The sequence below is a fragment of the Anomaloglossus baeobatrachus genome, chromosome 5 (genome assembly GCF_048569485.1).
Source record: "Anomaloglossus baeobatrachus isolate aAnoBae1 chromosome 5, aAnoBae1.hap1, whole genome shotgun sequence".
NCBI classification, from domain to species: domain Eukaryota; kingdom Metazoa; phylum Chordata; class Amphibia; order Anura; family Aromobatidae; genus Anomaloglossus; species Anomaloglossus baeobatrachus.
Window position 1 is genome coordinate 306,517,583 of NC_134357.1, and position 27,916 is coordinate 306,545,498.

Genomic DNA, 27,916 nt, shown 5'->3' on the forward strand with positions numbered 1-27,916 from the left:
GAGCGTGGCTACACGAGTTGCTGGTGAGCTCACCAGCAACCAGTGACCAGCCCCCAGTCTCCTAGTTACAGCACACATCAGGTTAATTAACCCGATGTGTGCTGCAGCTAAATGTGCACAGAGAGGGAGCAGCGCACACTGAGCGCTGGCTCCTTGCTCTCCTAGTTACAGCACACATCGGGTTAATTGCCTGATGTGTGCTGCAGCTATCTGTGCACAGAGCAGGAGCCGGCGCTGACAGTGAGAGCGGGGGAGGCTGGTATCAAAGGTAAATATCGGGTAACCAAGGACAGGGCTTCTTGGTTACCCGATGTTTACATTGGTTACCAGCCTCCGCAGAAGCCGGCTCCTGCTGCCTGCACATTTAGTTATTGCTGTCTCGCTGTCACACACAGCGATCTGTGCTTCACAGCGGGACAGCAACAACTAAAAAATGGCCCAGGACATTCAGCAACAACCAACGACCTCACAGCAGGGGCCAGGTTGTTGCTGGATGTCACACACAGCAACATCGCTAGCAACGTCACAAAAGTTGTTCGTTACCAGCGATGTTGCTAGCGATGTTGCTTAGTGTGACGGGGCCTTAATATACAGGCTGAATCTCTGTTGCAGTAAAGTAGTTAATATGACAAACAGGAAGGGCCAACATAGGTCTATTCTTCCTGCTAACAAGGCAACAGATATATATAAATCACCTAGATGTTTATGATAAAGTGCTTAGTGCAAACAACAGGTTAGTGATTGCTATGTTGCCCATAGACAAAATATATAGTCACAGTGTCTGGTCAAAGGAAGGAACATGGAAAATACAATTACCATATGTATGAATCAGTATAAGTAAATGTTCCATCTTCAGATGGACAGATGGCTGGGCAAGTATGGATCCACACATGTAAGTCCATAGTCGTGATTCAGATATACATTGAGGTGGAGGACTCACTGTGCTGATTCACCTCGCTACAATGGGTAATGCTATTTTGCTATGTTACACTATGTCATCTGGACCACATGTGTTATAAGTCGATCATACAATGTATATCTGAATCACGACTATGGACTTACATGTGTGGATCCATACTTGCCCAGCCATCTGTCCATCTGAAAATGGAACATTTACTTATACTGATTCATACATATGGTAATTGTATTTTCCATGTTCCTTCCTTTGACCAGTCACTGTGACTATATATTTTGTCTATGGGCAATGTGGCGCCCCTGACCTGGTCAGGCACCACTGAGTACTGCACCCATGCTGGGGACAGTACAACACAGGTAATCCAGAAGGCTGACAGGGGTGTGGAACACAGGCGCATAGTAATCAGCTCTCACACATGTACCCATGAGAGGACCCCTGGGGATCCCAGGAGGGGGAAAAGCCTTGACCTTCACTGGAATAGTGGAGGGGGCCAAAAGCCTCCATCTCCTCTCAAGGGGTGTGGTGGAGAGTCTGGTTGCTAGGTGGCGTAGGCAAGAACAGGAGAGGAGGAGCAGTGAGTCAGTTAGAGCAGAGAACTCCAGAGGGCTCAGTGAGGAGCAGACCTGTGGGGTTGATGCTGTCTAACAGCGCCCGCGCAGTGGCTACTGACGGGGGAGAACGGTCAACTAGGAGTGCTGCCTGAAAGCCAGCTTCAGCTAGAGAGAAAGCACGGAGTGGGAAGTAAGGAGACTGCTAGAGAGCACCAGGCCCAACCGGGCGGCAGATCCCGAAGCGGAGATAGATTCAGCTTTCTTCTGCTAAACCTGCCGGTGTGGGGCTCTCAAAGCCCACACCACAACACCACAAAAGCCGCAGCCACGTAACCGCAGTGAGGGCCCATAGGTCACAGGAGGCAAGCAGCTGGAGTGGCCTGGTCCGGGGAACAAGCAAACGGCAAACAAAAGGGGGAGAGAGGCTGCAGCATCTTCCCTGGGCGACCCCCATAGGGACTCAAAGTCGGGGTCACCCCAAACCACCAAGGGCTAAGGAAGGCGAGTCAGTAGTCACCCTCATAAAGTCAGCCGGAAGGATACCTGGTTCCCACCTGGTTCATCTCAGCTACGCCCGGGCTACTCACCCTGCCATCAAATGTGAGTAAAGCCCTTGAAAGACAGTTCTGCCTGTGTGAGTCATTCTGCGACTTGTGGTACTACAAACCTACACAGGGCCCTGGGGCTTGCCTCACTCTCAGGAGGCTACTACATCCGACTGCACCCACCATCAGCCCCAGGCGTCCCCTAACCTGCAGTGGCGGTCCCCACTGACCGCAATACTGAGAGTGGCGTCACGATCAAAACCGAAGATTCCCTACCTGTGACCAGATCCAGCTACGTGGAGTCCCTGAAGGTATGCACCGACACTACACCTGTGGGGCTTCACAGCAACATAGCAATCACTAACCTGTTGTTTGCACTAAGCACTTTATCATAAACATCTAGGTGATTTATATATATCTGTTGCCTTGTTAGCAGGAAGAATAGACCTATGTAGGCCCTTCCTGTTTGTCATATTAACTACTTTCCTGCAACAGAGATTCAGCCTGTATATTAGTCCTCTGCATTTGTGTGTGTTTTGAATACTGTAACACTTCATTTTTAATGGTCATTTATGTTTTTATCATTGTCATGTCAACATGTGTAATTAATAAAAATCTTTTTGTAACATTGTAATGCGAAATTACTCCACTGTTAGCAAATTAGAAAGAAGGAGATATTCTCGGCTCTCGAGTCGCATCGAGTAACGAGTAGAGCAAGCATGCGCTTTCATCACTTAAATTGATGTAAATGTACAGTGCCTACAAGTAGTATTCAACCCCCTGCAGATTTAGCAGGTTTACACATTCGGAATTAACTTGGCATTGTGACATTTGGACTGTAGATCAGCCTGGAAGTGTGAAATGCACTGCAGCAAAAAAGAATGTTATTTCTTTTTTTATTTTTTTTTTTTTAAATTGTGAAAAGTTTATTCAGAGGGTCATTTATTATTCAACCCCTCAAACCACAAGAATTCTGTTTGGTTCCCCTAAAGTATTAAGAAGTATTTCAGGCACAAAGAACAATGAGCTTCACATGTTTGGATTAATTATCTCTTTTTCCAGCCTTTTCTGACTAATTAAGACCCTCCCCAAACTTGTGAACAGCACTCATACTTGGTCAACATGGGAAAGACAAAGGAGCATTCCAAGGCCATCAGAGACAAGATCGTGGAGGGTCACAAGGCTGGCAAGGGGTACAAAACCCTTTCCAAGGAGTTGGGTCTACCTGTCTCCACTGTTGGGAGCATCATCCGGAAGTGGAAGGCTTATGGAACTACTGTTAGCCTTCCACGGCCTGGACAGCCTTTGAAAGTTTCCACCTGTGCCGAGGCCAGGCTTGTCTGAAGAGTCAAGGCTAACCCAAGGACAACAAGGAAGGAGCTCCGGGAAGATCTCATGGCAGTGGGGACATTGGTTTCAGTCAATACCATAAGTAACGTACTCCACCGCAATGGTCTCCGTTCCAGACGAGCCCGTAAGGTACCGTTACTTTCAAAGCATCATGACAAGGCTCGTCTACAGTTTGCTCATGATCACTTGGAGGACTCTGAGACAGACTGGTTCAAGGTTCTCTGGTCTGATGAGACCAAGATCGAGATCTTTGGTGCCAACCACACACGTGACGTTTGGAGACTGGATGGCACTGCATACGACCCCAAGAATACCATCCCTACAGTCAAGCATGGTGGTGGCAGCATCATGCTGTGGGGCTGTTTCTCAGCCAAGGGGCCTGGCCATCTGGTCCGCATCCATGGGAAGATGGATAGCACGGCCTACCTGGAGATTTTGGCCAAGAACCTCCGCTCCTCCATCAAGGATCTTAAGATGGGTCGTCATTTCATCTTCCAACAAGACAACGACGCAAAGCACACAGCCAAGAAAACCAAGGCCTGGTTCAAGAGGGAAAAAAATCAAGGTGTTGCAGTGGCCTAGTCAGTCTCCTGACCTTAACCCAATTGAAAACTTGTGGAAGGAGCTCAAGATTAAAGTCCACATGAGACACCCAAAGAACCTAGATAACTTGGAGAAGATCTGCATGGAGGAGTGGGCCAAGATAACTCCAGAGACCTGTGCCGGCCTGATCAGGTCTTATAAAAGACGATTATTAGCTGTAATTGCAAACAAGGGTTATTCCACAAAATATTAAACCTAGGGGTTGAATAATAATTCACCCACACTTTTATGTTGAAAATTTATTAAAATTTAACTGAGCAACATAACTTGTTGGTTTGTAAGATTTATGCATCTGTTAATAAATCCTGCTCTTGTTTGAAGTTTGCAGGCTCTAACTTATTTGCATCTTATCAAACCTGCTAAATCTGCAGGGGGTTGAATACTACTTGTAGGCACTGTATATACTTAGATTTTCTCTTTATACCTGTCTGCACTGTTATACAAGTTTTATAGGTAGGGGGATCAAAATCATCCGACACATTACTGAAACTCACATATGGAAACTCCAAACATATAGAAAATCAAGAAAAACAGAGTCATATTCCAATTTTTTTAATATAACATGTACAATCTTTATTAAATATTAAATATTCATAAAATAGACAAACATTGTAACAGGGGGAGATAAAGTACAAGAAAGGAGGACAGCAGTTACCTTGGAGTTTTATAGGTAGATGTCTGTCAATCAGTCCCATAGTAAACATTAAAGCACTACTCCAGTGTTTGTTTTTCAGCACTGGAGTGACGCTTTAAATCTATGTACCATGCCCCCTGTCATATACGCACCTTCTGGCGGCTGCACCTTTTACAGACACAGCTCCTCCAGTCCTGCGGTGCTATCTTGTGCTCATAATTACTTCTGACTGGCTAGAAGTCAGACGTTATGTCACAAGCGCTCAATGCAATTCTATGAGCGCCTGAATGAGGCCAGGATGAGGCTCTCAGACTTAAGTCTGCTTTAGGCCCGTTTCACACGTCAGTGAAAAACAGTGACGTTTTTCACTGGCGTGTAAAACACGCACATGTCCCTGCGTGTGCCGTGATTCACGGCACACGTGGGTTGTCTAAGTGCAATCCGGGCTCCGTTCTCCGTGGCCCGTGATTGCACTTAGAAAACAACTCACCTGTGCGCGCTCCCGCTGTCCATGGTGCTGATCGCTCCCGCGGTGCAGCATCCGGCCAGCGGTGACCCCCGCAGCAGCTGCTTCCGGGTCGGCTGTGTCGCGCATAATGAATATGCGCGACAATAATGAGCCGGCTCAGAAGCAGCAGGCTGAACGGGCTGCAGAGGACATCGCTGGACGCCGGGTGAGTTAAAATGTTTTTTATTTTAAAAGCACGTTTTTTTCTGGCACGTGTCTCACGGACCACACCACTGCGTGGTCCGTGGAACATCAGTGATGCCAGAAAAAAATGGACATGTCTCCGTGCAGCAATCACGCACACGCGGGTACGCCGCACGGAGACACGTGCAGTGAAAAATCACTGATGTGTGAGCAGACCCATTCATTATAATGGGTCTGCGTATGTCAGTGATTCTGGTACGTTTTAAAAAAAGCACAAACGTACCAGAATCACTGACGTGTGAAAGGGGCCTTACACGCAGTGATAGCACCCGCCCCCGTCGTTTGTGCGTAACAGGCAAATCGCTGCCCGTGGCGAACAATATCGCTGGTACGCGTCACACCAACTTACCTTCCTAACAACGTCGCTGTAGCCGGCGAACAACGACTTTTTAAAGGGGCAGTTCCTGTTGCATCACAGCGACGTCACACAGCAGGCCGCCAATAGAAGCAGAGGGGCGGAGAGCAGCCGCATGAACGTCACTCCCACCTCATTGCCGGAGGACGCAGGAACGCTGTTGTTTGTCGTTCCCGGGGTGTCACACGTAGCGATGTGTGCTGCCTCAGGAATGACGAACAACCTGCATCCAGACGAGCAACGATATTTTGAAAATGAACGCCGTGTCAACAATCAACGATTTGGTGAGTATTTGGGATCGTTAGCGGTCGCTCGTAAGTGTCACACGCAACGACGTCGCTAACGAGGCCGGATGTGCATCACGAATTCCGTGACCCCAGCGACATCTCGTTTACTTTTAGTTGTGACCTCCGGTGCGCTTCATGAAACGCTGGAACTGCCGGCAGGTCACAAATCACAGGAGACCAACAGAGCGAGTTGGAAAAAGATAAAGATGGCACCAGGTGAGTATAAGACAGGAGGCAGGGGACTTAGATTTAAAGCCCTACTCCAGTAGGGAATAAAAAATAAAATGCTGGAGTGGTGGTTTAAGGTACAACATATAGCTAAGTGGACTAGTATTCTACCTTGAGCTAAGGTCTCTGATGCCACCTAGTGCCACATACAGCCGTTTATATTAATTCATTATTTGGTAGAGAAATTTTTTTATATTTCAAGAATCATGAGATATAAAATGATTTGCAAACCAATAGTATTTTTGAACAATGCCTTTTTATGAATGTATAATATTAGCAGTAGGAGCAGAACATAGATGCAAAAAGGGAATATTTATAATTATTTGTAGAAACAAAAATACATAAATTCCAGGATGTGAAATGATTGCTATTGAAAATTGTTAGTTTGCTTTTTTAAAGCTGTTGTTGTCATACTGATAATGAGATGCCACCTACAAATTGCAGGTTTATAGAGACAGAGGTGGACACAGAAAGGAGAGAGTCTCTGCACAAGAACTGTATATAGAGCCTCTGCCCTTGAATGTCCTTCGCTACATCTGTCTAAGAATTGACTGTTAATTGTAATCTATGATATTTATAAGCCAAGTCCTATGCGTTAAAGGGGTTTTCCCATGAACAAAATTGATTTTAATCAATAGATCTTGAAAGAATAATAAGTTCCACAATTGGATGTGTTTTAAAAAAAGTGTTCCTGTGCTGCGATAATCTTATATATGTGCCCCTGCTATGTACTGTGTAATGTCTGTGTCTGACCGTACAGGAACATGGTCTCATCATACCACATTTCCTGGGCAAGGGAGACAGTAAAAAAAGTATACAAATATTACAGCATGGGATTGCAAATTATTTTTTCTGTGAGGTAAAACAAAAAAAAAGAAAAATAGACAGGGAAATGTTTTACCTCACAAAAAGAATCAGCTAAGATTCCATGCTGTAATGTCTTTATACTCTTTTGCGTCCTCCCCTGCCTAGGAGATGTGGTATGATTAGACAGTGAAGCACACCTGGAGAAATAGACATGAATCGCACATCCCAAAATCATACTTTGATCTAAAGCCGCTAGGCACAAATTAAATACCTGAACATGAGGTTCTTGGTTTAAGATTCTTATCAGACTGTATTATTATTATTATTGTTTATTTTTATAGCGCCATTTATTCCATGGCACTTTACAAGTGAAAGAGGGTATACATACAACAATCGTTAACAGTACATAACAGACTGGTATAGGAGGAGAGAGGACCCTGCCCGCGAGGGCTCACAGTCTATAGGGAATGGGTGATGGTACAATAGGTAAGGACAGAGCTGGTTGCGCAGTGGTGTACCGGACTGAGGGTTATTGTAGGTTGTAGGCTTGTTATGAAGGCCTGTATGAAGCCCAGTGCCACGTGACGGTGAACCTCTTGAGTGGGTCCCTAATCTATGCCTTAAAGGTGTGGTGCCGTTTGCCAACCACCGCAACATTGGCAATGTGCCAATAGGGCAGTTGACCTGGTGCCTCACAACACCCATGCTGCAAGGCAGAGTCCCCATGACTCCAGACCATGCCACCCCACTGACACAAAACCACCACAACAATGGCCACCACACAGCACCAGCACACTTTGAAAGGATCTGTACACTCCCCTTCCACAAGCTCCCAGTGTGTGAACTGAGAGCAAAAAAGGCAGAGCCCCTCTTTGCAGCTGGTGCTGTGTGGCAGCCATTGTGGTGGTTTTGTGTCAGTGGGGCAGCGTAGCCTGGAGTCATGGGGACTCTGCCTTGAAGCACAGTGCTGCACCTTTAAGGCATAGATTAGGGACTCACTCAAGAGGTTTGCTGTGACATGGCAGTGGGTTTCATACAGTCTAATCAGAATGGTGTGCTATGATCAGACCATGTCCCTGTGCGGTCAGACACAGCCATTACACAGTACACAGCAGGGACACATTTATCTCAGCTTAGGAATATTTTTAAACACATCCAATTGTGGAACTTATTATTATTCCAAGATCTATTGATTAAAGTAAACATTATAATTTGCTTTGTTAGAGGAACTGTCACCCCCCCAAAAAAAAGAAAATCACAATAAAAAAAGCAATGACAACATGGATCAGTGCACATAATCCGAATCATTATTTCCATCTTTGTTAATTATCAAAGTAAAAACACAGTTGGATCAAGAGATCTTGGGACTTTATTAAAGAAAAGTTAGTATACTGCTAGCAAGGGCTTATTTAGAGTTTGTGGTGATTATGTGGTCGGTGAGGATCCGTGGTACATTAGAGAGGACTAGTGATGGGCGAATAGTAACTATTCGTGTTCAGATAATACTTACCGATTACCGAGTACTATTCCAATATTCATCACAACAAAAAAAAAATGCTTGGGTTCCCCATTGACTTGCATTTGGTTCATTATTCATGATATCGGAATAGTACTTTGGGAGTCATTACGAATAATGAAAACGCGAATAGTTGCCCATCACTATTTTTACTCTTATTTTATACTCCTGGTTAATCCACTTTTTTTTTTCATTTATCGAGATATGACCAATTTTATTTAGTACTAATTTTTATGGTCTTTGCCAATGGGGCATCAATCACAAGATTTCATGGGGCATGTCTTAAGGCTGCATTGTATAATCATCCAATGAGCATCACTCCCTTTGGTAAAGACCATAAAATGTAGTACTAAATAAAAAAGCCTATTTTTCTACAACTATGCGGTGGATATTATAAAAAAAAAAAATACTAATGGGACCAGAAGCAATAAAATAAGAGGAAAAACTGTCCGCTTTTGATCCGGTGACATGTCCTATTTCAGTATTTAGCATTCATTGTAGTCCTTTACAGGATTTTAAAGGGTACCTGTATTTCCATCCCAGCAATCAAATGTCGATTTTGTTCAGAGAGGGTTTTGGTTCTGGGACACCCACCGTTTGCTAAAAAAAAGGGGCAGAATTGCTCAGCTGAGTGCTTTGCCCTTTCAGTTCTGTTGGGCACTGCTTGTCTTGACTTTCCTTGAAAAGTAGAGAAAACAGTGAAGAGCTTCGTAAAAAGTCCATATTCTTGTACACTGGTATCAAAGTTTTTATTATCATTCTTTTTTTTATTCTTTTTTGTTTTCAGGTGATAACTCTAGAAGGTTGGGTGGACATCATGTATTTTGTCATGGATGCTCACTCATTCTACAACTTTATCTACTTTATTCTTCTAATTATAGTAAGTTTGTTTGTTTTTTACAGTTGCTTTCACTAAATATGTCATAATGGGTTAGGAAATGTTAATGGAGTGGATAAATTCATGCATGTTGGTGTCTTATGTACCATTATTTACACCTTTTTATCTTGGTATCACAAACCTTTGTTCACACCAGCTTTGTGGTGCATAATCAATATACATGTGATGAAAATCTCCCAACATGTACATACGAATAGCATTAATACATGTAACAATAAGCCAGTGACAACTATGCTTTTTAGAGCAGCAAGACAAAAAAGTATACTGACCACGAACAAATGGCAATAGTACCATTCTTTTTGGATATTTTGGGCCTAACCACACAGGCCCAAAATTGATACTTCCATGTATCAATGGATTCTCTTTCTCTGTTTTAAAAGTTCTTGGTTCTGAAGTTCTGGTCAAAGTTCAACATTTTCCACAAATGTAGAAAATGTACTAAGATATACCATATAAACTCCAGCCTTCATGTTTTTGAATACTTTGATTTCTTTGACACGTATGTTCATGATGCTTTGTTCTACTTATTGAACCGATCACAAAAAGCTGGTTCCTTTAATGGAGTACTTTATTATCAAGTTCTTAAAGGGAACGTGTCACCACTTTTTTGGCGTATAAGCTGCGGCCACCACCACCGGGCTCTTATATACACCATTCTAACATGCTGTATATAAGAGCCCAGGCTGCTGTGAGAACATAAAAAACACTTTATAATACTTACCTAACGGTCGCTTGGTTGGCCAGATAGGCATCTCCGTTTTCCGGTGCCGGCGCCGCCTCTTTCGGCCATCTTCATCCTCCTTCTTCTCTAGCCACAGTGCATGACATGTCCAACGTCATCCACACTCGCCGGCATTCAGGTCCTGAGCAGGCGCACTTTGATCTGCCCTGAGCAGGGCAGATCAAAGTATTGTAGTGCGCCTGCGCCGGACCGGCGAGTGTATATGATGTAGGACGCATCATACACAGGAGTCAGAAGAAGGACGAAGATGGCCGAAAGGGGAGGCGCCCACACCGGACAACGCAGACGCCCATCTGGCCAACCGAGCGACCGTTAGGTAAGTATTATAAAGTGTTTTTTATGTTCTCACAGCGGCCTGGGCTTTTAATGCTGTATATAAGAGCCCGGTGGTGGTGGCCGCAGCTTATACGCCAAAAAAGAGGTGACAGGTTCCCTTTAAATTGCTCAAATTAGTTAACCCCTTAACTGCTCATGACGTGCTATGTATGTCATGGGCTGTCCATCTGCCTTTGATGTGGGCTTGCACACTGAGCCCATATCTTTCCATACAGATGAAGGCTGAGTCATTCAGCCTTCATCTGCCGTCAACATGTTAACCTGTTAAATGGCACTTCCAATCTCTGACATGGCAAGTAAAGCACGCTAGCTGGGGGTGTGTGTTGTTCTAACCCCTCATCAGTGCTCCTGCAACGCAATTGTTTGATGCAAATTGTGTTATCGTGACTGTAAGGGGTAAGCTGATGACCCCTGTCACTGTCATCAAAGTTCTCCTGTGAAAGCCAGCATTCATAGGAGACTGTGATTTAATCTATACACAGCAATGCTGTGGTATTGCTGTATATAGAACAAGTGATCAGACAATTGCAGATTCAATTCCCCTAAGAAAACTATTAAGTACTGTACAAAGAAGAAAAAAATGTTTAAAAAAAATCTAAAAGTTCAACTCACCCCCTATTTTACCACATTAAAAATGAAGAAATAAAAAAATAAACATAGTTGGTATATTTGCGTTCATTTAGATCCAATCTCTCAAAATCTAAGATAAATTAATCCAATCGGTAAGCAGCGTAATGAGAAAAAAACAAAACACCAGAAACGCAGTTTTTGGGCTTCCGCAACAGAGAAAATTGTAATAACAGGTGATCAAAACATGGTCTGTACCACAAAATAATATCAATAAAAATATCAACTCGGGGTACAAAAACAAATTGTCACACAGCTCCAAATCCCAAAAATTTAAAATGTTACAGCTCTCACAAAATCACAACATAAAAAACTCAGCTCACCATTCCACTCTCGTAATGGGATTCCTGGTCCTCACGGAAAGGCCTGGGTCCAGGCCAATCTTGCTTCATTCCACGAGAGAGGTTAACTCTTAACATACCAGCTGCTTCTCTCTCTTTATATACAGCAGTTAACTGCTAACTTTCCTCTGCTTCTCATCTTCTGAAGACCAGCCTGGCAGCTTTTAGAGTAGGTCTCCCTAATCACTGCTCTCTGCTCTTTCTGTCTGGACCTGCATGCTGTTATTTCTGCCCTGTTATTTCTGTTTGTAAATTTGGTGATAACAGTGTAGTCTCCAAAATAAAGCACTGACAGCTGAATGTGTTATAGGCTAGCAGAATTTGTGCTGGGCTTTGTAGTTCTGTTAATGCTATTACTATTATTTACTAAAGCTGTCATTTAAAGAGGGGTGCCCATCCGGCTAGGAACCAGGAAATAAGGAGATTGCTTAGATCTTTGTTGGTCAAGAGAAAATTTGAGATATCCCTTTAACAACCAGTGAAAAAAGCTGAATAATGTCCCCTAATGTACATTGTAATCATTTCCCAGTATAATTTCTTCATTTCTATAAATCATCTGATTATGATCTGTAATTAAGGAGCTCCTCGGTTAAGATGATGATTTTTAGTTTACTGCTGTCTTGTTCTGGATGATCAAGCTGTATTTATGTGTACTTTTTATCATCCTATATTGACCAATTATATAATGTTTATGTATCAATCACTCACTCTATAAATTCACACAGACATGCAGTATATAAGTCACAAGAAGTACATTGTTCCTCATCTAATTACACAGAATTCATTTCAAAAACTCATTAGGGCGGTCTACATAGCTTAGGAATTGGGGCATCATGACATGTTATATTTATTGCCCCTAACTCTTTACTTTTATAATGCCATCTAAGGTTCTTGCACTATTTTAACATTTCCCTGTAAATCCTAATCAAAACATACTCCATGAAGAAACATATATATATATATATATATATATATATATCCTTACTAACATTTTCTCTTGGCTAAACATATCGCAGGATGTTCAAAGCAAAATTACCAATTTTTTAAAAACCTACAAGATTTTATGATACCGTACTAAGTAACAAGATACAGTTAGGTCCAGAAATATTTGGACAGTGACACAATTTTCGCGAGTTGGGCTCTGCATGCCACCACATTGGATTTGAAATGAAACCTCTACAACAGAATTCAAGTGCAGATTGTAACGTTTAATTTGAAGGTTTGAACAAAAATATCTGATAGAAATTGTAGGAATTGTACACATTTCTTTACAAACACTCCACATTTTAGGAGGTCAAAAGTAATTGGACAAATAAACCAAACCCAAACAAAATATTTTTATTTTCAATATTTTGTTGCGAATCCTTTGGAGGCAATCACTGCCTTAAGTCTGGAACCCATGGACATCACCAAACGCTGGGTTTCCTCCTTCTTAATGCTTTGCCAGGCCTTTACAGCCGCAGCCTTCAGGTCTTGCTTGTTTGTGGGTCTTTCCGTCTTAAGTCTGGATTTGAGCAAGTGAAATGCATGCTCAATTGGGTTAAGATCTGGTGATTGACTTGGCCATTGCAGAATGTTCCACTTTTTTGCACTCATGAACTCCTGGGTAGCTTTGGCTGTATGCTTGGGGTCATTGTCCATCTGTACTATGAAGCGCCGTCCGATCAACTTTGCGGCATTTGGCTGAATCTGGGCTGAAAGTATATCCCGGTACACTTCAGAATTCATCCGGCTACTCTTGTCTGCTGTTATGTCATCAATAAACACAAGTGACCCAGTGCCATTGAAAGCCATGCATGCCCATGCCATCACGTTGCCTCCACCATGTTTTACAGAGGATGTGGTGTGCCTTGGATCATGTGCCGTACCCTTTCTTCTCCAAACTTTTTTCTTCCCATCATTCTGGTACAGGTTGATCTTTGTCTCATCTGTCCATAGAATACTTTTCCAGAACTGAGCTGGCTTCATGAGGTGTTTTTCAGCAAATTTAACTCTGGCCTGTCTATTTTTGGAATTGATGAATGGTTTGCATCTAGATGTGAACCCTTTGTATTTACTTTCATGGAGTCTTCTCTTTACTGTTGCCTTAGAGACAGATACACCTACTTCACTGAGAGTGTTCTGGACTTCAGTTGATGTTGTGAACGGGTTCTTCTTCACCAAAGAAAGTATGCGGCGATCATCCACCACTGTTGTCATCCGTGGACGCCCAGGCCTTTTTGAGTTCCCAAGCTCACCAGTCAATTCCTTTTTTCTCAGAATGTACCCGACTGTTGATTTTGCTACTCCAAGCATGTCTGCTATCTCTCTGATGGATTTTTTCTTTCTTTTCAGCCTCAGGATGTTCTGCTTCACCTCAATTGAGAGTTCCTTAGACCGCATGTTGTCTGGTCACAGCAACAGCTTCCAAATGCAAAACCACACACCTGTAATCAATCCCAGACCTTTTAACTACTTCATTGATTACAGGTTAACGAGGGAGATGCCTTCAGAGTTAATTGCAGCCCTTAGAGTCCCTTGTCCAATTACTTTTGGTCCCTTGAAAAAGAGGAGGCTATGCATTACAGAGCTATGATTCCTAAACCCTTTCTCCGATTTGGATGTGAAAACTCTCATATTGCAGCTGGGAGTGTGCACTTTCAGCCCATATCATATATATAATTGTATTTCTGAACATGTTTTTGTAAACAGCTAAAATAACAAAACTTGTGTCACTGTCCAAATATTTCTGGCCCTGACTGTATGTGTCCGTCTATGCTGGTTCACACCATGATGTGAATTGCAGCCTGTCAAATATGTTACGATAGTCTATTGAATTTGAGTATGAACTTTAAATCCTTAATTTATAATAATATTTATACACTTACATAGCACCATTTACTCCGCAGCACTTTACATACATCAGCATCATTGTCCTCATTGGAGCTCAAAATCTAATTTCCCAAAATCAGTATGTCTGTGGAGGAAACCCATGGAGAACATAGAAATCTTGCACATGTCATCCTTGGTGGGATTTGAACCCAGGACCCTAGTGCTGCAACACAGCAGTGCTAACCACTGAACCACCGTGCCACTCAAATTAAATTAAGTACAAGGATAATAAAGGATAATTAAGGGTGAACATATCTGTACATGCCTAAATGGGTAATCCTGGCTTATCACGAAAGTCTGCAGTCACTCCATGTGAGCGCAGACTTGAGAATTCTCCAGTGGCGGCAGCGATACTTAGCAGTCAAGCTTACAATATGCAAACTCTCAGACGCATCAAGACTAGAAATGTGTGGCCTCGCTCTATTCACTTGTATTGAGCAAGGCAGCACATGTCTAGTCAGAATGTGGCGGAATCTTGCATATCGCATGCTTGCAGTCACATGATTGCTCTGTTTCGCCGTTGACACCAGAGAATCTTCCCAACGTGTGCTGCCTCTGATGTGAGGATTCACAAGTCTACACTCACATGGAATGACCGCAGACTTATGTGAGAAGCCTGGATAACCCTTTAACAAGGATAATCAGAACACAGAGCTTTTTATTTTAAAGCTGGCCTGTCCCCTTTCTTCATATGCCCGTTTTAGTAAGTTATTGTTTTTATGTTAAATGACAATTCTGAAGCATCTATGTTAGAATTCAGTGTTGTTCCATTCTTCTGCGAGGTTATGTTCACCCACCATATTTTTCAGGCAGATTTCACCTGAAATCCTCCTGAAAAAGGGCCTAACAATGCTAAAAAGAATTAAAATATCCATTGCAATGTCAAAACATCTTGTTGTGCGTCTACTCAGTGTTTTTGAGCTTCTTTTAACCACCTTGGGCTTCAAAAGTCTTGAAGCATCTAAAAGAATTGATCAGTCCATTCTTTAGGTCCTTTCCTTTTGGAAGCTGTTCACTAGTTTATAAAGGCTGGGGGTCAAAAACAACCAAAAATGACGCCAAAGACGCTTCAGGAAAAACACAACTGACATTTTCCTGAAGCATCTCCTCCTTCAAGAACTTGGGTATACCGGCGTCTAAAAGATGCCATGCGATGTGCACATACACTTATTCTTTCTAGAAATGTATGAATAAATTGACAAATAGGTATTAACAGTAGAGTGCAGGGGCGAAACGATCACAGTTGCAGGGATCGCAACCGCAACCGGGCCCACAGGTGCAGGGGACCCGCCAGCCCCAGTCCCTGCTTCAGCTGGATGTGCGTCCAAGGCTGCACATCCAGTCGAAATGGGTCCCTGTACAGCGATACACTCTGCCGGCCAAACAGAAGCCGGCAGCTGTCGTCTGTGTCCCAGTGGCTGAGGGTGGCACATGGCAATAGCACCGACACTGATGAAAGCTGTTGGCTATTGTGCGCTGGCTGCACAGGAGGACACTGCAAGACATGGGAGCCAGGGACAGTGAGTAGAATGTTGTTTTTGCATTAGACAGAACAGAGACATGTTTACCAGGATGGGGACACATATACCAGGAGTGGGACAGTATATACCAAGAAGGGGACAGTATATACCAGGAGGAGGACAGTATATACCAGGAGGAGCCCATCAGGGGGACAATATACACCAGGAGGGCCCCAGAAGGGGGACTGTAGATAGCAGGAGGGGGAAAGTATAAACCAGGAGGGACCCAGGAGGGGGACAGTATATACCAGGAGGGGTTCAGGTCGGGGACATATATACCAGGATGGGGTCATTTTTACCAGGATGGGGTTATACAATATATACACCAGGATGTGGGCTAGTATGGAGAAGATATATACTATTATGGGGGACATATATGCCAGGATAGGGAACATACTTACAAGAATGGGCATATATACCAGGATGGGGGACACATTTATAAGGAAAGAGCCCAGGATGGGGGACATTAAAACAGGGTGGGGGACATTACTACATAATGGGGCGAGGGGGGTAACTTGTAGGATTTAGAATGCTAAATGTATTCATACATATACATACATCTGACAAACATAAGGGGTGGGGGGGGCAGGTCCAAATTTTGCACCAGGTCCCATCGAATTCTTGTTATGGCACTGGTAGGGTGTGTGTCTATACATAGTCTGACATTGTTCAATTAGTATAGCTCTTTAGAACCACACTCATATGAAAAGAGATATAGTAACAACCAGTTGTCAATTTGTTCATAAATTTCTAAGAGGAATAAAAGAGGAATGAAAAAATGCAAAGAACAGAGAAAAGAATTGTTCTTTCACAGGGAACGCAAATATCTACTAAACCAGACTTGTCAGCAGAAGTGAACAGTCCTCCTTCATGCTTTATAGCTCTCCTGTAATAAGTGGCAATTTTTTAATTTTTACCAAAAAAACCCTTGAGCTCATGGACCCCAACTATCAGGTCGTCACAGGGTATTGCACAATTTGCCCTCCCGTGCAATAGCCGCCTCCTTCTTGGTTATGGGTCCCCAACTACATGGTGTTGCCTACATCAGCCAATTAAATCCTAGGTACACTCTGCACCACACCCACCAGACACACCAGTGGACGGCCTGAGTGGAATAGGGTCGCCCACTTGGGGGGTTGGTTAGGCGAGGTCAGGAGTGTCAGGAACGTCAGTAGAGATTGTTGTGTTGGAAGTGAAGGAGAGAGGAGGTCAGGGGCAGGGCTCCTAGGAACAGTCTAGGTGGCAGGCGGTGGTCAGGGCCTAGAGGAGCTGGACCCCCGGTCGCAGGGGATCGTGGCAAAGGGCACGAAACTGTCGAGGAGGACAGCCGGCGGCCTCGCACCATCACCTGGCTGGGACCAGGGCACGACGGGGTACGTGGAGCCTAGGTCAGGGAGTAGCTTCAGGCAACCTGACAATTTACCTGATGAGAATGGAGCCTTCAAGATCCGCTCTCCACCCACTCAAGAATCGGGGTACTAGCGCAACGAGGGGGATAGGACTTTCCACTAAAACGGTCTAGGAAATCCCAAGCGTGAACCCTGACAGCAAGCTCCCACACTTAGCCATAGTGGGGAGCGGGACCTGGCAAGTTCCATACTACCGGGACCAACAGAGAAGTAAACTTAGTGCCAGGAGTCAGGTCACGGATCACCTGGCAGCACCATTGGAGACGGGACCCAAACTAGCCTCTCAGCGGCAGCGGTAACCATAACTTTGGTTTATCCAGTTGTCGGTGTCAGCTTAATGGACTGAGTGAGAATGCAAGCGACCCCTTCGCTCCCCACGGCACTCCTCCAACACCATCACCGAGTCCCGGGGCATACCCCTTACCCGTGGAGGGCTCTAACACCTGGCTGCCCCACTCCATCACCCCCGGGTACTCCCAACTGCAGTGGGGGTACTCCAAATTACCACATACCACGGATGGCGTCACGAACTCTAACACAATCCCCTGTAAATACCCCCTTCATTTGAGTGACCGCACGACCCCCGGGTCTGGAGACCCCTCAAGCCACCGTGGATCAAGATCCGAGCAGCCAGGCTGCTGGCACATTGTTACTATTTAATGCCTTTTTTTTTAAGCTATAGCCTAAGTCATACTATTTATGAGTGAGCTGGATGCATCTGCATTGCACATACAGTATTCTATGCATATTCTTTCTTATTACTTCTTCCCTTTTCTCTACAAGATACCCTGGCAGGCAGCCAAGACTGCTGCCCTATCTGCACAATGAGTGGCATCCTCCTCTGCATTGTGTTCTTATATGCACAGGGTAATAACACAAACTATATTTCCCATCTAAAGTGCAAACTAAATCAAATGTTGAAAGCTTTTAATTGTAGGCTAGATTCACATCATATTTGGCATTACCTTTCAGCCTATAAACTAATAAATTCTTCCTATGTATTCATCTAATATGCCCACGACAGCGCAAGCACACATCCTACGTAGAGATACAAATGCAGCAGTTCACTGCCATAGGCTATATGTGTTTGACAATTAGGCCAACATTTGAGAGACCTCTTCTACAAAAAGATAATTATCTGCTGCCATACGCATCCCTCAGTTTTAAAAATAGTGAACTAGAAAATGTAGGTGTGCTAGAACTTTTTTAAAGGGGACATAAATCCAATCTGTTGGCAGGATTCTATAGAGCAGGAGCGCTCAGCAGATTGATATATATTTTTGTAGGAATCGATTCAGGATAACACATTCATTCATTTTAAGGGAACCTGCTGTGCAAAGAAAACCTTACTGACCTAAAGAAATTGGATTAATCTGCAGGTTAATAGCATTTACAACTGCCCGGTCGCCATGCTGAAAGCCCGACTACCAAGAGGAGATTAACTTTATTCCTCTCGGCAATCTTGGGCTTTCAGTCATATAGGCGTGGTTTCACTCACCACTCACTATATAGTGAGCAGCAGCTGTATCCACACCCCAGCACTGATTGACAGCTGACTGAGCATTGCATCAATACAGAGCCAGCTGTCAGTCAGTGTGGGGGGCGTGGTTACAGCTGCCGCTCTCTATGTACTGAGCGGTGAGTGGAATATCTCTGGTCGCTCCCCTGTGGCTGAAAGCCCAAGGCTGCTGGTAGGCATAAAGTTAATTTCCTCCCAGTGGCCAGGCTTCCAGTGCGGTGGCTGAAAATATATATACATACAGGAGGAAAACGGGTATATGCCGCGCTTAACAACCACTGAGGCAGAACTGATATAAAAAGAAATCAACTATCAATGATTTCTTTTTCCCTGAAGAAGGAGACGGTCCTTGTCTCTGAAACGCGTTGGAATGCTGTAATAAAAAAGAAATTTTTATATCAGTTCTGCCTCAGTGGTTTTTAAGCGCGGCATATACCCGTTTTCCTCCTGTATGTATATATATTTTTATCACGCATTCACGGGGCCGCTGCTTGAACCACGCGGACACTCACATGCGTTTTAAGGAGTTGTGACTGGCACAACCCCATCAGGTGAGTGTACCTATTTTCTTTCTCATCACCCCTGTTATATCGGGTAAGACCCTATTGCACCTTTGTCTCCCCACCTCTAGTGCGGTGGCTGGGCAGTTTTAGAAAGCTATTAACCTGCTGATTAACCTCTTATCTGCAGGTTCTAGCATTTTTTTACATGACAGGTTTCCTTTAAATTCCTGCTTGTTCTGTGATTTGGAGTCCAGCGGACTGTGATCTAACATTCTTCTCTGTATGATTAAGGGTAGTGAGATAGCTGACTGTCATTTGGTAGGCCCTCCCACTGGACTCCTAAAGTTTAAAATAATAAAAAGACACAAATTATACTGAATGTATGAAAATAAATCTCCTTCTGATCAGTTATGCTTTATAACCTGCTGCCCACAGGCTGGTTAACTATTCTGCACACCCTATCTCATTTGTCATCTCTAACCTCTGGAATGTACTGAATCAAATACAAAGCAATTTCTGCTCCCTAACCTCATCCCTATCGTTTCATGCTACGTCTTTATACCAATAAATTGCATGTAAATATTTTGACATATAAACCAAATTATATAAGGGAACTAGCTGTAGTATCTGGTGTTGCTCGGGATAGTAATTAAGTCTCCCTCTCTGTCTCTCTCCCTGTCTCCCTCTCTCCCACTCTCTCTCTCTCTCCCACTCTCCCTCTACTGACTCTCCCTCCATCCCACTCTCCCTTTCTCCCTGTCTCCCTCTCTCCCACTCTCTCTCTCTCTCCCACTCTCCCTCCATCCCACTCTCTCTTTCTTCCTGTCCCCTCTCTCCCACTCTCTCTCTCCCACTCTCCTTCTACTGACTCTCCCTCCATCCCACTCTCCCTTTCTCTCTGTCTCCCTCTCTCCCATTCTTTCTCTATCTCTGTCTCCCTCCCACTCTCCCTCTCTCCCACTATCACACTCTCCCACTCTCCTCTCCCACTATCACTCTCTCCCACTTTCCCTATATCCCACTGTCCCTCTCTCTATCTCTCTCCCACTCTCCCACTCTGACTCTCATTACCGAAATCATATTAACTGTCACATAAGCTTCTTATACTAAGAATGTCCTTTGTTGCCTATAGCAACCAATCAGAGTTCCTATTAATGACCTGTAGCAAAATAGAATCAGAGCTGTGATTGGTTGCTATAGATCACCTGATAAATATACAGGCTAAATGGCAGCCAAAATATTACCTGACACATCCAAACAGTAAGTGTTTTTTAGTGTGCGAAACACTGTAAAGTGCGGGGTTAAAATTTCCCCTAAAAACATAGTCTATGACGCTCCCTGAGTCAAATGAGATGGCTATGCAAAATGTTGTGATTGTAAATGCAACGGTGCAGATTCCTTTAGCGGACACACACACTCAGCTTTATATAGTAGATATAGTGACGATGACTCATCTTCATGGTCAGATTATCACCCCAGGAGACCTCAGATTATTTTGATATCCTTGGTCCAGTTCATCTAATGGAAAAGGGATTAGAAAATGTAAAGAAATGAACTGTTTCTAAAACATTAGGTAAGACTACTACTTATTGTAACATGTTAAAGTTATATTTTTGTGAATATAAAGTATTCTTCATGATTTTTTATTGTACTAATTACAGAATTGCTTTAAATTTCTTTAGATTGGATCATTTTTCATGATCAACCTCTGTCTAGTGGTCATAGCTACTCAGTTTTCTGAAACTAAGCAGCGGGAGAGCCAGCTGATGAAGGAACAGAGAGTCCGTTTCCTTTCCAACTCAAGCACATTGGCCAGCTTCTCTGAGCCTGGCAGTTGTTACGATGAGCTTCTCAAGTATTTGGTGTATGTGACTCGAAAGGCAAGTAAGCGGCTTGTCCAGCTCTACAGAGCAGCAATCTTTAAACTTGGTTTCACGTCTAGTCCTGCAGTGAAGAGCACCTGCGAAAAACCAAATCGCAAGCACAGGAGAAGAAGGTCTTCAGTGCACCATCTAATCCATCACCATCACCATCATCACCATCATTACCACCTGGGAAATGGTAGCCTAAGAGCACCACAGGCCAGTCCAGAGCTCAGCGAGGTGGAAACCAATTCTCCTCATAATGGAACCAGGCTAATGCTATCTTTTTCTGGAGCTCCAACCTCCCCCATTGCGTCAGCCTCCAACACACAATCCATTCACAGCATTTACCATGCCGATTGCCATCTTGAACCTGTGCATTGCGTGCCTGTCTTTCCCCAGCCTGGTACAGTTGTGGCAAATACTGAGGTTCTCCAAACAAGTATTGTAGGAAATAAAAACTATCCTACCGTACACCCAAATGTTTCACCAGAATTACAGAAGAAAACAGAACAAGGGGACATCTCAGAAAGCCTTGTGATCTCCAGTGACCCCAGCATTTACACAGGGCCAATGTACAGTTCTATGAACAGGCTACTAGAGACCCAAAGTACAGGTATGAGAAAACATAATGACATTTTGGACAGCAGGATCCATGTGTTATTTTATTGTACAGATCTGTGTGTTTTAAAGGTGTTGCCCTGCAGATAAAAAAATGTTTTAAAGGGATCAGACTGGTATAAAAAAAAAATATGTATCATCCATATAAATCCCATTCTAAAAAAAAAAGGCTTGTTTCCAAATTGCGTTTTTGCTGCAGCACTTTTTGCCCCATTAAAGTGAATGAGATTTCCGAATTCTTATGCTCACGCTGCTTATTTTCTCCTTGCAAAATTGAAGAAGTTTCAAATCTGCAACATGTCAATTCTTTCAGCGTGTTTCACCCATTAAAGTGAATTTAAATAATAAACATGTAAAAAACACACGGGTAAATGTGGCAAAAACACAGTTATTTTACTCAGTGTTTTTCCTATCAACACTCCAGTGTTTGGAGCAGAAATACTGAACATGTCCACATGCCCGTACACGGTTCCTGTTGGGTCTACGTCCTGGCCAGCTCAACATACAAGAAATGAAAAGCTCATAAAAGAGGTTGTCCACTACTTTAACATTGTTGGCCTTTCCTTACGAAAGGCCATCAAAGTCTGAATAACCGGGCTCCGACACCCGGAACCCCCCCCCCCCCCCCCCGATCAGTTGCTCTCGTAAACGGCAGTAGCAGCCGGAAATGCTCAGTTCAGAGCTGCTTTGTCTTGTAATAGTGGCCATGGCCGGGTACTGCACATCTGCCTCCCATTCAAATCAATAGGAGGTGGATGTGCAGTATCCAGCCGCGGCTGCTATGAGAAGACAGAGCAGTTTCGAACTGAGCATGTCCGGCTAGTTCCACCAGCAACAGCTGATTGGTGGGTCTGTTGGGCATCGGACCCCGGCAGATCAGACAGTGATGACCAATCCTAGGGATAGGTCATCAATTTTAAAGTAGTGGACAATCTCTTTAAGCCAATCATTAGCCACTATGGGAACATGTACCCGTCAGTGATTGGTTGTGCTGGCGTTTCCTGCCATTTCAGGATCAGGAAATAGAGATTAGTAAAGACCAGGTTGGAAAATGAACTGCGGGAGATTAGTTAGGGTAAATATCACTTCTTTAATATTTTATACCAATGTGACCCCTTATAAATTTTGTTTTTATTCGCTGGACAACCCACTTCTTGAGTAACAAATGTTCTATCATTATAAAGTATTTATGCTATTTATCTGTCTGTCTTTCTGTCTGTCTGAATACTTGATTGGAGTCCGAGAATGTACTGTGTACAAAGAATACCTTATACTGGTAACTAGTGGATGATACTGTGCCTCACCTTAAAGGTGATTGGGTGCTTCTCTTGTTTAATGCTTGCCAGGTTGCCAAGAGAGACCATCATTTTCTATCTCAACCGGAATTAGTTAAACTTCACAAGCATGCAAGCAGGCGAGTGATTATTATTACATATATGATTTTATTCATAATTAGGCGAAATATTAAACTTTTCTTGCACATTTAAAGGGGTTTTCCGGGAATAGAAAAAAAAATAACTAAAGGAAATGTCATTATATACAAGTTCCTAAATACATTTAATTAGGATATCACAATCATTTTGTCTAGAAAGGTAATTAATCACTATAAAATTAAAGTGACCGCATTCCTGTTACATTCTGAGCATGTGCAGTGCATGTACAGTACGAGGCTCCTCCCCTCTTCCATCATAGCTAACGCCACTAAATATACCAGTGGTGCTGAGGTAAGAAGTGGCCACTCGAACTTCTGAGTGCCCTGTTTTTGACTATACATTGTATATATTATATCCAGGACAAAGCAGTGAAGCTTCCTACTGCACATGCTCACAGTCACCTGTACTAACATTCCGTACCACAAGAAGATGGCCATTTTAATTCTATATTGATTACCTCTGTGGACAAAACAAATACAATTTGCTAATTAAATGTCTTTAGGAAATGTATTATAAAGACATTTCCTTTAGCTATTTTTTTCCTATTCCCAGTTAACCCCTTTAAGTAAAGTAGCTTGTTGAAGACCCTCCACAGTGGTCCGGCGATAGATGTATAGATGCATGCAGGCATGCACGCATGCTTTGCTTTGGCATATAAATGTAAATTATTTATACTCTCACCAAATATAAAGTCAAGTGGGAACATTATTTCCATGCATGCAATAACAGCACTCCACCACTAATTATACCAAAGTCACTACTGAAAGCATGGATTGAGATTCCCACAGATCAAAATTAATCCCAGCCTTATTCACAACAATGCTTAAAGGGGATGCATTATCATGATCACCTGCTTAATTAGAGGCAGACCTGGTAATCACTGGATCTTTATATATCCCTTTGTGATCTGCTGTGAACAGTTCTGTTTGGCACTACATTGCCTCTGCAGTGGCCACTGCTGGAGAAAGAAAGTATTGCATACTGGTCATTCAACTAAATGGTTGGCCATACAATACAGGGACAAACTAGGTACACCTACGGTAGTTTACTCTTCTCATAGAGGGAGTCTAAGGTAATTATTCAGAATATATAATTTTATCCTAGCAAGAAAGGATCTTCCAACATATCTTAGTATATTTTATATCATTAAAAGTTAATACAAATAGATTGTTTTCACTCTTGTAGATTACACTTATTTTTGTTGCCCAGACCACAATATCTATACATCGTAAAGGAAAAGAAATAGGGAATTCCACGTGACATGCATTAACTCTCACACTTGCGAGAGACTCGCACGAGTCCCGCATTGCATGGTCGCACACTGTTCTGACAGGAGCAATCAGCTACTTGTATGTCTATGAGTGATTACACCCCTAAGTGAAAATGTCCAAATTGTGCCCAATTAGCTATTTTTCACCCCATGTGACTCATTAGTGTTACAAGGTCTCAGATGTGTATGGGGAGCAGGTGAAGTAAATTTGGTATTATCACTCACACACACACTCTATCATAGTGGCCATTGGAAATTCGACAAGGTACCTTATGGCAAAGAATATCTCTGAGGATCTGAATAGAATTGTTGTTCTACATAAAAATGGCGTAAGCTATAAGAAGATTGTCAACACCCTGAAACCGAGCTGCATCTTGGTGGCCAAGACCATACAGTGGTTTAACAAGATAGGTTCCAATCAGAACACACCTCAACATTGTTGACCAAAGAAGCACATGCTCAGCCTCATATCCAGAGGTTTAGCTTGGTCTCATCAGACCACAGGACATGGTTGAAGTAAGCCATGTCCTTAGTCTGCGTGTTTTCAGCAAACTGTTTGCAAAATTTCTTGAGCATTATCTTTGGAAGAAGTTTCCTTCTGGCACAACAGCCAAGCAGACCAATTTACTGCAGTGTGCGGCATATGGTCTGAGCACTGACAGGCTGACCACCACCCCTTTAACCTCTGCAGCAATGCTGCCAGCACTCATACATCTATTTTGAAAAGAGAACCTCTGGATATGACATTGCACTTAACATCTTTAGTCGATCATGGCGAGGCCTGTTCTGAGTAAAAACTGTCTTGTTAAACCTTTGCGTGGTCCTGGCCACCATGGTGCCGCACAGTTTTAGAGTGTTTGAATCTTCTTTTAGCAAAGGCCATCTATATGTAGAGCAACAATTATATTCTTCAGATCCTCAGAGAATGCTTTGCCATGAGGTGCCATGTTGTGCTTCCAGTGACCAGTATGAGAGAGTGTGTGAGCGATAACACCAAATGTAAGACACCTGCTCCCCATTCACACTTGAGACCTTGCAATACTAATGAGTTACATGACACCGGGGAGGGAAATGGTTAATTGAGCACAATTTGGAAATTTTCACTTAGGGATATACTCACTTTTTGTTACGGGGGCTGTCTGATAATAAAACCTAAAGGAGTAACAGACAGTCAGGGTCCACCGTGCAAAGACTCTGCTGCAGACTATGGCAGAGTGCAATACCTCTGTTAAACTCACAGAGGAATATAATTAGTAAATAAGGCAATTCCTCCCTTACTTGGAGGGTGTGTGGAATGGTCTCTGTTAATAATCAGAGAGACAAAGGCAGTGAGTGTGAAATGGCACCTACCTAGGTCCGTTCCTCTAGTGGTGCCAGGAAACGGACAGCAGCGTAAGCGGCACAAAGCTCCTACCTGCGTTCGCTCCACTAGTGTGCGAGGACACGAACCACTAGATATGGCACCTGCCTAGGTCCGCTCTTCTAGTGGTGCAAAAGAGACGAACAACACCGTAAGCCGCACAAAGCTCCTACCTCTGTTCTCTCCCCTAGTGTGTGAGGATACGAACAACTGCCAGACGCAGTATAAGGAACGTTACCCTAGCGGCAACGTCCACCTACGAGTAGAATCACAAGGCCCAGCCAGACCATGTGCCTCAGGCACCTGCCTATGTCCGCTCCCCTAAGAGGTAAGGATAGGGACTGCAGCCGAAGCTTTAAGGTATAAGAACGCTACCCTGCCGGTAGCGCTCACCTAGCATAGACAGAGAGATGCCTAGAGGAACGTGCACAGAGCGTCTACTCTCATGCATGAACCAAGAGGACTAAGCGCCGTGCGGCATGCGTCAGGGTCTTATATAGACTTTGTGCCTCATCCAAGATGGAGGACACCAGAGCCAAGCCACTGCCCGAACGACAGGAATGACGTCACGCTGGCCTATCACCGAGCAAAGCGTCACAAGCACATGACCAGAGACCAATCGGCATAGAAGGTGTCAGAGACATGTGACCACATGTCACAAGCACATGACCAGCAGCCAATCGGCATAGAAGGTGTCAGAGACATGTGACCTCGTGTCAGCGATGATGTCACCCACACATGTGCAATGGCTCCAAGATAGGACTTAGTCTCCAGCGCTTGCACATGTGCAGTAGCAAGAAATCTGGACATAGTCTCCAGTGCTCGCACATGTGCAGTAGCAAGAAATCTGGACATAGACTCCAGTGCCACAGCAACCGTAACACTTTTGTTACCAGCGGTTTAAACATTAATAGCTATATGTGGAGTTATTTAGAGGGTACACCACATTTAAACTGTGATACAAGAATCTTGGTGTATAATTGAGATTGTGAGGGTCTAAACCAGACCTGGGCAAGGGGCGGCCCGCGGGCCACATCCGGCCCGCCTGCTCTCTGTGACCGGCCCGCCCGTCTTCAGCCGGTGCAGTGGAGCCGGGCTGCAGCGTGCTGAGCAGGGAGAGATCCTGTGCAGGTCCGCACAGTCAGTGCAGGCAGCGGAACACAGGAGTCTTTCCTTTGTTCCCTGCCGGCACTAATTGTCAGTGACACACGCGCGCGCTCTGACGTTGTCAGTACTGCGCTGCATGTGTCATTTCAAAAGTTCCCGCCTGGCAGGAGAAGAAGCAGCACAGCAGACGGAATAATTTATCTTGCAGGACCTGCGATGATGTCACGCCCATGTGACTGTGTGGGAGGAGACACAGGATGCCGGGCAGAAAGCAAAGATACTGAATCCTGAAGGAGATGTGGACACATGATGACTGGTAATGAGAAAAGAGGGGACATGAGGGGGAGGGGGGCTGCAGGGTGAGTGCATATGAGGGAAGATGGAGCTGCAGGGTGAGTGCATATGAGGGAAGATGGAGTTGCAGGGTGAGTGGCATATGAGGGCTGCAGACTGACAGAAGGATGTGAAGGGGTGCAGAGTGTTTGAGAGGGGTAATTTGGGGTACAGGCAGGGTGAGATATGTGGGCAGGGTGTGTGACATATGGGGGTGTAGTGTGTGTGATATGGGGGTGCAGGCTGTATGGGGTGTAGTGTGTGTGATATGGGGGTGCAGGCTATATGGGGAGCAGGGTGTGTGACATATGGGGGTGTAGTATATTACAGGTGTGCTATATGGAGGAGTATATAGTGGTGTAGTATATGGGGGTATAGTGATGTAGTATATTACAGGTGTGCTATATGGAGGTGTAGTATATTACAGGTGTACTATATGGAGGTGTAGTATATTACAGGTGTGCTATATGGAGGTGTATATTACAGGTGTGCTCTATGGAGGTGTAGTATATTACAGGTGTACTATATGGAGGTGTAGTATATTACAGGTGTACTATATGGAGGTGTAGTATATTACAGGTGTGCTATATGGAGGTGTATATTACAGGTGTGCTATATGGAGGTGTAGTATATTACAGGTGTGCTATATGGAGGTGTAGT

General features: G+C 43.9%; 1 protein-coding gene across 6 annotated transcripts in view; it reads left to right on the forward strand.

The window, feature by feature from the left end:
- CACNA1G (calcium voltage-gated channel subunit alpha1 G) overlaps positions 1-27,916 on the forward strand; it is a 561,987-nt gene that overhangs the window by 280,167 nt on the left and 253,904 nt on the right. For all 6 annotated transcript variants that reach the window (XM_075349676.1, XM_075349674.1, XM_075349672.1 and 3 more), the window contains exons 6-7: positions 9,292-9,384; positions 20,953-21,748. In XM_075349676.1, coding sequence (XP_075205791.1) covers positions 9,292-9,384; positions 20,953-21,748 — 889 coding nt within the window. The remainder of the gene's footprint in view (positions 1-9,291; positions 9,385-20,952; positions 21,749-27,916) is intronic.